This window comes from Ammospiza caudacuta, chromosome 16, assembly GCF_027887145.1.
Source record: "Ammospiza caudacuta isolate bAmmCau1 chromosome 16, bAmmCau1.pri, whole genome shotgun sequence".
NCBI classification, from domain to species: Eukaryota; Metazoa; Chordata; class Aves; order Passeriformes; family Passerellidae; genus Ammospiza; species Ammospiza caudacuta.
This window is the reverse complement of record NC_080608.1, coordinates 12492994-12504396: the sequence shown is the minus strand read 5'-3', so window position 1 is coordinate 12504396 and position 11403 is coordinate 12492994. Positions and strand designations below refer to the sequence as shown.

Genomic DNA, 11403 nt, shown 5'->3' with positions numbered 1-11403 from the left:
CATCATCTTTCCATTGCCCTGGAGAGCAGCCACAGGGAGATCACAAGATGCAAAGAGCTGGATTATCCACAGGGCTCAGGACATGGCACAGAGATATTCTTTGGGCATGCCCAAACTGTAGCAATTTTTGGCTACTGGTTCTCCTTTGCAGTGCAGTGCCAAAGCCATGCTGGTGCTGGGGGAGCAGATGCACCCCAGATCATCTCAGCCACAGAGAGAAGCAAGGGGAGAGGAGCTGGGTTTTCTCTCTGGGCAAAGAGAGGAACAGATGGGAAAACTCAACTGCAAACAGCTTTGCTGCTTGGCTGCCTCTGGCTGGGCAGCTGCTCCAGCTGAGTTATGATCTGTAAATAGTGAGTGATGTCTGAAGAGACCACCAAATTCAGCTGAGTGGCAATTCTGGCTGTGGGTTTTGTTCAGTCAGTCCAGATCTGCTGGATGATAACCACAACAGAGAGATCATTGTGCTGAGAGTCACATCTACAAGCCCAGCATTTCTCTGCCTACTTATAGCATTTCAGATATGAAATTATCTACCGTCCACATTCTCTGGGTCATTCTTTCTTCTCCCTCTCCACAAGGCAGTCACAGATAGCAGCAATGTTAGGAGACAGGACGGAGAAGCAAAATAACTGTTTTTCTCTGCATTCCCCTGAGGATGGGAAACACCAGCTCAGGGACTGAGAAATGACAGCATTTAATATTATAATTACAGCAGGTCGAGGTGTTAGGAGGTGCAGAACCAGGCAGAGAGATGGCATTTCCCCATCCCCGTGTGCTGTCAGTCCGAGAGAGACAGAGAACTGAAAACTCAGCGCGGGCAGTGCTGTGACAGTGACTGCTGGGGACTGCTCTGTCCCTGACAGGGACCCTTTGATTTTCAGCTTGATTCCTCTGGTCTATCCTTTGGAGCCAGGCTCAGGGACTGCCCACTGGGAAGCGGAGGAGAGGAAGAGACCGATTTGGAAAGCCAGAGAGGAGGAGGAGGGGGAGAGGCAGAGGGAAACCCAGCCCACCCTTTGCCTTCCTCCTGCCTCCTTCTAAAACTTGCAGATTCCTCCAGCCTGTCCGAGCGCCTGAAGTTCCCTCAGCCGTGCTGCCGGGACTGCGAGGTATGGCCCGAGCTCCGCGATTGCCTTTGCTGCGCTTTCCCTGCCGGCACGGGGGTCCCACGGCCCCACTCGTGAGGGTCCCGCTGTCCCTGCCCTGTCCCCATCCAGTGCTGGCAGGGCGTCACTCGGGATGGGGAGCTGGACGCGGTGCATTTAGAGACCCCTCCTGACTTCATCCCCTTCTCCTCTTCGCAGCATTTCCCCTTCTAAACTGTCTCGTATTCAATTTCGCTGCCAGAGCTTTAATGCTTTGGTGGCATCTGACTGTAAAGGTTTGATTTGCCCTCATTCTTCTTTCTCCTCCCTTTTCCTCTCTGTGTTTTCAGCTGGTGGGTAGTTCTTTAGTGAGATCCATGACACCAAGGTGTGGGCACATCAAACCAACCTGCAGAAAAATCAGATGTAGTTACGAACAGTCCCCGCTTCTCCCAGCCTGAGGTGTGTTGGAGGGTGATGTTTTACTCACCAGAGTATCCAGAGGAAGAACAAAAGAGCTGCTGGCTTCATGTCAGCGGGTTTATTTTTTTTTTCAGTGCAGCCGGTCTTATTTCTCCTTTGGAAAAAAAAAAAAAAAAAAAAGACACTCGGCTTTTTGTTCCAAGCAAACTCTGAATGCCTTTCAAGTCTGCTGCCCTGGCTTGCCAAACTCGGCCTGATCGACTGTTAGGGGGACGGAGATTGCAGGAGAGGAGGCGCAAAACTCTTTCGGGAAGTTTTTTTAAGTTTTAAGAACTTGGGTTCCATCGGGCACAATTTTCGGTCCACACAGAAGAGACGAGGGCTCGTTTCCTTTAAAGGCAGCCGCTGTCCTTCCCGGCCCGCTGACGTGACAGTCTCTGCTCTTTGTGTCCCTTCTCTGAGAAAGCATCCAGCCAAAAAAAAGGGAAATTTAACCGGTTGGGGGCTGAATTCCCACCCAAACAAAAGGCATAAGTTCCAAGTTGGAGTGAAACGGGGGGTACCGGCAATGTCACCAGTGCTCTTGAGTCCTCAGAGGGGACCAACTCGAAACAGCCCAAAAAGCATCCCTCCAAAAGGACAGAAATTAATTACAGCCGTTTGTTAGGGTCGGCCAGGCGAGTTTTAAGCAGAAAATAAAAGCTGTGGCGTCCTGCACAGCAACTAAAGCCAAGCCATTGTCTGCCACATCGGCAGGAGCAGGGGTGCGGGCGCTGTTGGGAGGGGGAAGAGCAGAAATAAACTTTTCTAACTTTTTTTCAAGCCCTTCCTTCCACAACACCCCGCTCTTCCATGACTCAGCCCCAGAGGAATGTCGGCTCCCATGGAAACCTTTGGGTCCTCTGGTCCGAGAGATGTCGGGGCTGTTATCGCTGGAGCGCTTGTGGCAGGGCAGGTCCAGGGAGTGCTCTGGAGATGGTTTGCATTTTTTGCAGAATATTTATCGGACAGTTTATTCCCTTTGTGGAGAACATAATAAATTCTCCTTTGTGGAGCTGTGTGGGATAAGCTGGTGGCACCCCCGGGGCCAGAGGGACCTCCAGCACCTGGCACAAAGCGTCCGGGCAGCTTTGGACACTGCCCGAGTTCCAGCCCACACAAAAGGAAAAGCTCAGGCAGGACAGCAAAATTCTGCCTCGCCTGTCTGCACAGAGCTCATCCATGAGCGGCTGCCTGCAGCCCACAGCACATCCAGGCTCTTTGCTTGGGACTAATTTAATTGTTTTCCATTATGGATTCAGTCTGTAACCTGGAGAAACTATGGCAGCTCCAGCACACAGCTGTGATGGGGCTGGGCTCTTGCTGTTGTATCAACAAGCCCTGTGAGATCTGAGCATTTCTGGGCTCACACAGAGCTCCCAGCACAGGGAATGGGCTCACACAGTGCTGTGGTGTCTTTAGTGACTCTACACAAGCACATTGGGTAGGGGGATTTTTTTCCCTTGCTGTGTTTACTGAAAGTGTGAGCTAAAGGGAATTTCACTTCCATCTAAGCCTTGCATGGCTCTCTGAGTGTGTCAGAGGGGTCTGTGCAGGTGGCAGGAGCCCGGCTGGTTTCTGCCCAGTCCGTGCCCTGCTCCCCAGGCAGCTGCAGCACATCTGGGTGAGCCAGCACCGAACGTGCAGGGACGTGTTCAGCAGGGAGCTTCACAGGAACTCACACAAACATCTCCTGCTTCAAATGGAATTTCAGCCTGGGAGTGGCTGCTGAGCAAAGCTCAGAGGGCCTTGCCTGCAAAGGGAGGGCAGGGCAGGATTGGGGACCCAGCCCTGGTGCTGTGTCTCTGGGGTCACACTTGGTCACCCACCTGCACCTTGAGCACTGTGACCCCAGTTGGGTTTGGCAGAATCTTTTTCTGGACCAGCTTTGCCTTCACACTCAGTGTGAGGTGGGGGAAGGTCAGATCCTCCAGAGGCTCGGAGGGGCAGTGAGCAGAGGGAGGGTGGTGCAGGAGACCCTGCTGGTGGGCTGGGGTGCAGGCAGGGCTGTGCCCCCCATTGCCCATTCCTGCCTCCGTGGCTGCAGTGGGAGGAGGCAGCAGAGCCCTGGCCTGGGGTAGCAGGGGTTGAGGAGGAGCTGCCCAAGGGCCAGGGAGAGACTCCTCCCCACGCTAACGTGGCATCCCAAAGGGCTTACGCAACCCTGGCCAGGGCCAGCGCCACATGGACCAGCTCCACCATCCATGGAGCCTCTCCTGGAGGCTGCACCCGCCCCATCAGTGTCCTCCCAGCCCACAGAGGCCCTGTCTGGGGTCCCCAGGAAAGACCCAGAGTCACAGACTCTCTGTGCATCCCTGCAGGATGTTCCCTGTCAGGAGGAGCTGATGGTGGTGCCACAAGCTTGGGGGGAGCGTGGTAAAGAGTTCCCTGAGCAGCTGGCTTGGGGTTTATGGAGGTGCTGAGGGTCAGGCTCTGCCCTCTCTACACCCCATGGTTTTCTTCTTTTGGTTATGGCTTTAAAATGCAATGAGCAGCTGGTGCTGAGGGCCGTGCTGGAGAGGTGAGCCAATGGGGGGAGTTTGGGGGAGCCCCCAGACTCTGTTTAAAGAGTGACTGGGAGCTGAAGTCCCCGTGTAGGATGTAACTGGGATCAGGTCTTAAAAAATCTGCACAGCCCATGGGTCCTGCAGCCCATGGTGCCCTGTTGTCTGCTCAATCCACAGCATTCAGGAAGGCAGGCCTGAGGAGAGGGTGGTGACCATGGAACTTCTAATATTCTATATTCAACAGCCTTTTCTGTGCTGGTTTCCAGCATCCTGCAAAGTGCTGGTGTCTGTTGATTGCTTCAGGATGCGGAAGGGCCTAAGTCCCTGCTTGCTGAAATCTTTTCCCCTCTTTTCTTCTGTCCAAAATGACCGCATGGCTGCACCCCTCCCTTGCTGCCCTCTGCCCTCCATGGGGCTCACAAAGCAGCTCCAGGCATTCCCAGTGCAGAGCCCCTCAGGGATCCTCCCAGGTCCCTCAGCTGGGGGATGGATGCTGAGCTCCAAAGAGCATCCTCTTGGACAGCAGGACTGTGGTTGCTCCACAAGGGAGACTTGCACCATGGACTATGTTATCCTGCTAGAGCAACCCCGTTTGCAGGGCTCCTGAGCTGTTATTTTAGGACTTTTGGCCACCAGGCATTCAGGAATGACCATTTGCAACCCAGCCAGGGGCTCACAGACTCTGTAATGTCCTCACTGCACAGCTTTGCCTCCAAAAAGTTGTTATTTTATTATAAATCTGTTTTACCATCTAAGGCACAAGACAGTTCTGCAGAGGTTGTTTGCTCAGACTTTTTCATGCTCCTTCTTCCTCCAAACACAACACTGGCAGCTCCAGCTGTCCGCTGGCTCCTAGCAAACACCTAATTCCCTGACCCCACTGACTGCATGCCCAGACTTTGAAATTCAAGGCTTTTTTAAAGCTTGGGGAAATGATCTAAGATGGCCTTGGCATGGGGTTGGGTTCTTCTTAGTGCCACCTTCCACATGTGCATGCACTGCCCTCTCCTCCAGGCTGGGCACCACTGAACCTCAGAGCACCTTCCAAAGCAAGCAAGCCCAGGAGGAGCCTTTCCTAGCCAGGGGATACCAGCAAGGAGGAGATGGCCAGAATCACCTGTACTTTTCCACCTCGCTTCCCAAACAACCCTTGCAGGAAGAAAGAATCAGTGATCTCTGCTGGCAAATGCTGGCAGAGCTCACAGAAACCTCCAGAACGAACCAAGACAAAGGGAAAGGACAGATCACACCAAGCAGGAGAGGAGGGAGCTGCTCAGCTGCAGCCTCAACAGAGCCAAAGAGCTCATCACCCCTCCCCACAGCCCCAAAGAGCTCATCACCCCTGCTCATGGCCCCAAAGAGCTCATCACCCCTGCCCACAGCCCCAAAGATCACTCCTCCCTATAGCCCCAAAGAGCTCATCACCCCTCTCCTTCATGCCACCACATCAGCCGTCTCCACCACCCCCTCCCAGCCCTCTGACATCCCAAAAAAGCTTCCCTCCATTCCCTGACCCCTATTTTACACAGACACATCCCAAAAAAGCTTCCCTCCTTTCCCTGACCCCTATTTTGCACACACACCCCACTAGAGGCTGGGTGAGCTCCTGAGATTGGAAAGAGGATTTTCTGAGTGGCCAAACCTCTCTAAATCAGGCAGCAAAGCCCAGCCGGGTTGGTGCCCTGGCAGCACAGCTTTGGGGTGGCTTTACACCCAGAGAGCTGCTGTGAACGAGCAGGAAAAGGCTGCAGTGACATCGGATACGCTGGGGGAGAAGCAGAAACCTCACCCAAGGCTGTCTGTCCCAGCAATAATCATGAACAGCTCCGTGGCTGGCCCCAGGGCGGGCTGCGTGCAGGTGGAGGGGAGGAGGGCAGGCGGAAGGGGAGGCTTGGCAGGGGCACAGGTCCCCTGGCTGGCAGGATGGAGGGCACAGAGGATGTTCCAGCAGCGGTGCCAGCCGCATACCAAGCGGGCAGCTGAGCTCCCTCTGCCCGCACACAGAGCACTGAGCCCTGCCAAACAGGAACCGGGGGGGACAAGGACACGGGGATGTCACCAGCTGTGCTCTGCTGGCTCTCACAGCAGCCTCTGCCTCTCCTGCAGGGGCTCTGCAGCAGCCCAGACTGGGGGGGGTGCAAAGGGCTCGTCCTTCTGGAGCTGGTCTCACAGCAGGACACAACCCCAAAGTGCCTTAGATCCCTCGAATCCAGCCTGGGGACCCTCGGGTCTGAGCAGGAAAGGGAAAAACAATAGACACACCAATATTTTGGGGTGCTGGGGATGGGGTACTGGTCTCTGATACCCCTAGGTCTGAGCAGGAAAGGGAAAAACAATAGACGCACCAATATTTTGGGGTGCTGGGGATGAGGGACTGGTCTCTGATACCCCTGGGGGTGTCTGTGTCCATGGGGGAAGGGGTTTTCTAAAGGATTTAACTCTCAAGTACTCTGTCTCATTGTCTCTCTGTTATCTCTTTTTTTCATCCACTTCCATATTTATTCTGATTGGCAACTAAGATGATAGAGTTTCATTCTTTGTACCTGGCACTCATATCAGGGGATTTTTAATGTGAAAAATGTGGGGGATTGGTGAAAAAAGAAAAAACTCCAGGGAAGGAGCCATTTTTACTGTGATTTTCCTAAAGGCGTCCAGGAGAGCAACAGACATCTAAACCCCACTGTCTCATTTTGCAAAATCAAACTAATTTATCTTGGAAACATGATTTGGCCCAAGGTTCTGCCTAGAGAAGCCAGCATGTGGGTCTGTAACACCGAACAGACGAGGCAGGAAATGGAGAGAGCGCCTTCCTCGAAGTGTCTGCTCAGCCTGGAGCCCAGCAGCACACAGGGGCCTCCTTCCTCATCCCTCCTTTTCCTCTGCTTTATTCAAGGTCTGCTGAAAGATGAGGGCCTGGATTTTTTTCCTTCTCTGCCTGGCAGGCAAAGCCCTGGCAGCGCCGGTAAGTGCAGGAGACAGCAGAGCTGACAGGGTTGTTCATCTGGAGCAGCCAAGGGGATTTGCTTTTATAAAAAATAAAGTACTGAGGAATGAGGGACAATTTGAGGCTGGGTCATCCCCCTTGGACCCCCACTCATGTGCATTTTCCTCTGCAGCAGGAGGCTCTGCCCGATGAGACAGAGGTCATCGAGGATCCCACCACAGAGGTAGGTGGTTCTGTCCTTCCTCCTCCTCACCCATCCCCTCAGCACCCACTGCTCTGCAAAGAGAGCATCTCCAAACAAAGCTCTGGGGAGCCATGGGGGGCTGCTCTGCCCCCCAGGAGCTGTGCACCCCCAGCAGAAACACCAACCTCTTTTGCAGGAGCCCGTGGGGGCTAACCCTGTCCAGGTGGAGGTGGGAGAGTTTGAGGAACCCACCGAGGATGTAGAGGAGATTGTTGCAGAGAGTAAGTCACCTCCCCTGCCCTCCAGCTGGCAGGGACACTGTCCCCTCCCTGTGTGAGGCAGCTTTAGTCACCCCAAACAGTGAGGGGCTCCTTTGGGAAGGGCTGTAGCACAAGGACAATGCCAGCCTGGATGCACATTCAAAGCAAGAGGGACGTGGCCTCTTCCAGCTCTCTGCAAGCCCATCTTTGCAACAGAAAAGCCACTGGTGTGGCTACAGAAAGGAGTCCAGTATTAACCCCAGGGCTAACATGAACTTCTGTAAACCTGTCCATCTTCCCAGTGTTAGAACACATGTGGGAGGTGTCCTTGGTGAAGTCTCAGTCTTCCCTGTGCGCTGAGGTGCCCTGAGCATCTCGTGGGATGTGAGGATGTGGCTGGCTCTAACTTTGCTCCCCTCCTGCTGCAGACCCCTGCCAGAACCACCACTGCAAGCACGGCAAGGTGTGTGAGGTGGATGACAACAACTCTCCCATGTGTGTGTGCCAGGACCCCTCCAGCTGCCCCGCCAGCGCCGGCGTCTTCGAGAAGGTGAGGGCAGGATCTGCTCAGTGCCCAGGGCAGAGAGGGACCCACGTGGGCTGTGCCAGAGATGGTGGCATGTGGAGACAGGGTCAGGGTGGCTGGTCCCCATCTGGTGGTGAAGCAGGAGCCCTTGCCCACCCCAGGAACAAGTTAAACATCTCATCTGGAGGCTCTGCCTGCCTCTCACGCAGCATCTCCCCTTCCTGTGCAGGTCTGTGGCACTGACAACAAGACCTACGACTCCTCCTGCCATTTCTTTGCCACCAAGTGCACCTTGGAGGGAACCAAGAAGGGACACAAGCTGCACCTGGACTACATTGGGCCTTGCAAATGTAAGTGGAGCCACTCCCTCAGACAAAGGCACCCCTAACTGGGCACAGCCCAGTGGGGAGCAAAGGTGGTGGCAAGCTCGGGGCTGAGGTGGGAGGGCACCGGGGCATGGAGCTGCATGTGCAGATGCTGCACTGAGCCCTGTGTGTGACTTGCAGTCATCCCTGCCTGCCTGGACACGGAGCTGACCGAGTTCCCCCTGCGCATGCGGGACTGGCTCAAGAACGTGCTGATCACGCTGTACGAGCGCGACGAGGACAACAACCTGCTGACCGAGAAGCAGAAGCTCAAGGTGGGGCACAGGGCGAGGGTCTGGGGGCTCACCCCCACAGTGGAGGCCAGCACATCCAAATGACCTGGGGGATTGAGCCTTGGCCCCCATTTCCCTGCTGACAAGGCCTCCCCACCTCTCCCATGGCAGGTGAAGAAGATCCACGAGAACGAGAAGCGCCTGGAGGCCGGTGACCACACCGTGGAGCTCCTGGCCAGGGACTTTGAGAAGAACTACAACATGTACATCTTCCCTGTGCACTGGCAGTTCGGGCAGCTGGACCAGCACCCCATTGATGGGTGAGTGCCACCAGAGCAGTTCGAGGACCCCAGAACCATCTCCTGCCTGAGGAGCAGGGTAATTTGGCAGTAGAAGGTGTCAAGGCAGGCTGGAGATGTGACACAAGTGGGTGGCTGGTGGCAGAGGTTGTGGCAAACCAGGCTGGGGTAGAAGAACCTTTTCCTCCTGCAAGAGGGACCTCCCCCAGCCCCAGCTGCTCCCACCTCCCTTGGGTGTGGAGTTTCTTTCTTCTCAGATTTACTGTTCTATGACAGTCCCCTAAAATATCTTAGTGCAAAGGCTGGGATAACTGCAGCAGCTGAGATAGCAGCTGCTGGCTTAGCTGTGGGCTGCAGAGGGGGCATGGGAGTGATCACACACTCAGGCCTGTGGGGTGGGGGCAGCTGGCAGGGACCCCCAGCTGGTGGCTATTTTGTGACCAGCCCTTGACCCTCGTGGCACTCAGTAGCTGATCCTGGGAGGGCACAGGGACAGCAGCCAGAGCAGAGAGCTGGGGCAGCACCTTCCCTGCAGTGAGGGTGTGGTGGCCCTGGCAGGTACCTGTCCCACACGGAGCTGGCCCCGCTGCGTGCCCCCCTGATCCCCATGGAGCACTGCACCACTCGCTTCTTCGAGGCCTGCGACCTGGACAACGACAAGTACATCGCCCTGGAGGAGTGGGCCAGCTGCTTTGGCATCAAGGAGAGTAAGTACCCAGGAGGAATGGGGTGGGGGAGGCTGGAGAGCACCCCCAGAACCCCCAATGTACATGAAACAATGCAGCACAGGGTGAGGGGAAGGAGGGGGAGTGGGGAGGGTGCAGGAACAGTGGGAGCTTGGCAGCATCCACCTCCTAACTTTGTCTCTCTCTTTTCCTTCCACAGAGGACATAGACAAGGATCTCGTGATCTAAACGCTCACCTTCCTGCTCTGCTGCCAACTTTGTCATGTTTTAACCTTCCCACTTCCTTTGGTTTTTAAACTGCTTTTGTTTTGTTTTGTTTTTCCCTGGGAACAAGGTGCTAATATAGGTCAAAACATATGTAGTAACGGTGCTAAGAGAAATAACAGTCCTCATTCATAGCCTTATCTATCACCACTAGATTACTCACCCAGCTGTTTCCACACGCTCTCACCAGCCTTTTCTCTCTCCTGCGTCTTCACTGCTGATTGTTCCTGTGCTAAATATCCGCTCTGCCTCACCATCCGCTCTCAGACTTCTCTTGACTTCTCGCTAGCAGCACGTTCCTGGACACTCAGACACAAAACCCTCTCAGCTGATTCACCACCCCAGGCGCAGATGCCAGCGAGGGAAGGCAGAGCCAGAGGATGTAGGATTGGGTTCTCAAGCAGAGCAGCTGCAGGTGGCATTGTGGCCACCCAGCTCGTGGTAGGAAGGATGGAGAGGGGTGAGAAAGACAGAGAGTGGTAGGATTTTGTTTTCCTTTTTTTTTTTTTTTCCCTCCCATTCCCAGGGTTTAGCAGTTATTGGGCACAGAAAAAAAATATAAACTCAACCAGCAAATAGGGAAGCGCACAGAATTTAAAACAAATAAGATGAAATGATTCCCATCCTGTAAAATCCTCTTGAATAATAAAGGTTTGAAAGTGCTCCATGCTTCACCATCACTCAATGACCACGCTGCTGTTGTGTTTTCTGTGTGGCTGCCTGTTCCCCAGGGTGTATGTGTGCCTCACCTTGGTGCTGTGGTTCAGCTGCAGGTGAGACAAAGCTCTTGGCTCTCCCCAAATCACAGTGCCCCAAAGCACTTCCCACCCCTCTGCCCTGGCTGTGCCTCAATTCCAGCCCTGCTCTTCCAGGGAAGCTGTGTCACACTTGGAAGGGATATTTCTGCCCAGAAAGTGGCCTGTGTGCCACGTGCTTGAGGGAAATGCTGTAATGTTTTTTTCCTGTTGTGGATTTAAGGGATGCAAAGGATGGAAGGGAGAAGGTATTTGGATTTTGCTTTATAAGAGAGGGTCCTGACAGGAGCAAAGTGATGGTTAAATCTCACAGGCTGAGAACTCATTTTTACCTCTGAATGTTCCCTGTGCCTTGTATTATTAAATTCCTGCCACAGTGTGAGCAACCTGATGAGTTTCTGTAATAAAAAATACTGATTTGAAACACTGACAATAAACCAGCCTGCAATGTTCCTCTGTTTTATCCCATCCTGGTGAGTGGGACTGCCCCCTCATCACCAACCTCATGCATGGGTTCAAGTTGTTCCCACAGATCTCCCAGCCCCAAAAAGGTTCTGGTCCAAGGTAAGATGAGGTGTTTCTGCCCATTCCAGCCCATCACTGTAAAGGGCTTGGGGAATATTGGATGTGGGCAGAGATGGGGTCACTGCAGCAGCCAGCACAGACACTCACATGGCTCTCAGGCCCTTTGTTTCATCAGCAATAAAATCCCTGGGAAAGGCAAAAAGGCACGAGAGTAGTAAAATAAACACCCCCATTTGCATGGGCTAAAAATAGCCAGGTTTGAAGAGCTCTGGCTCAGCTGTGAGGTCCCTGCTGGCAGCCCCTGT

The 11403-nt window shown here is 54.1% G+C and overlaps 1 protein-coding gene across 1 annotated transcript; it reads left to right on the top strand.

Moving 5' to 3' along the window:
• The first annotated feature begins 963 nt into the window (after positions 1 to 963).
• Positions 964 to 11010, top strand: SPARC (secreted protein acidic and cysteine rich). Its single transcript, XM_058815075.1, has 10 exons — positions 964 to 1112; positions 6951 to 7019; positions 7174 to 7224; positions 7382 to 7466; positions 7874 to 7995; positions 8201 to 8321; positions 8478 to 8611; positions 8741 to 8889; positions 9427 to 9575; positions 9754 to 11010. Exons 2-10 carry the CDS (start codon positions 6963 to 6965, stop codon positions 9780 to 9782), a joined length of 897 nt encoding a protein of 298 aa, XP_058671058.1. The 5' UTR covers positions 964 to 1112; positions 6951 to 6962; the 3' UTR covers positions 9783 to 11010.
• The last annotated feature ends 393 nt before the right edge of the window (positions 11011 to 11403 follow it).

Bases quoted from the DNA above. Each gene is read 5' to 3' on its own strand.
- SPARC (XM_058815075.1), top strand. From the start codon at position 6,963: ATGAGGGCCTGGATTTTTTTCCTTCTCTGCCTGGCAGGCAAAGCCCTG. The intron at 7,225-7,381 runs GTAGGTGGTTCT...CCTCTTTTGCAG, and splicing joins TCGAGGATCCCACCACAGAG to GAGCCCGTGGGGGCTAACCC. The intron at 8,890-9,426 runs GTGAGTGCCACC...TGGCCCTGGCAG, and splicing joins GACCAGCACCCCATTGATGG to GTACCTGTCCCACACGGAGC.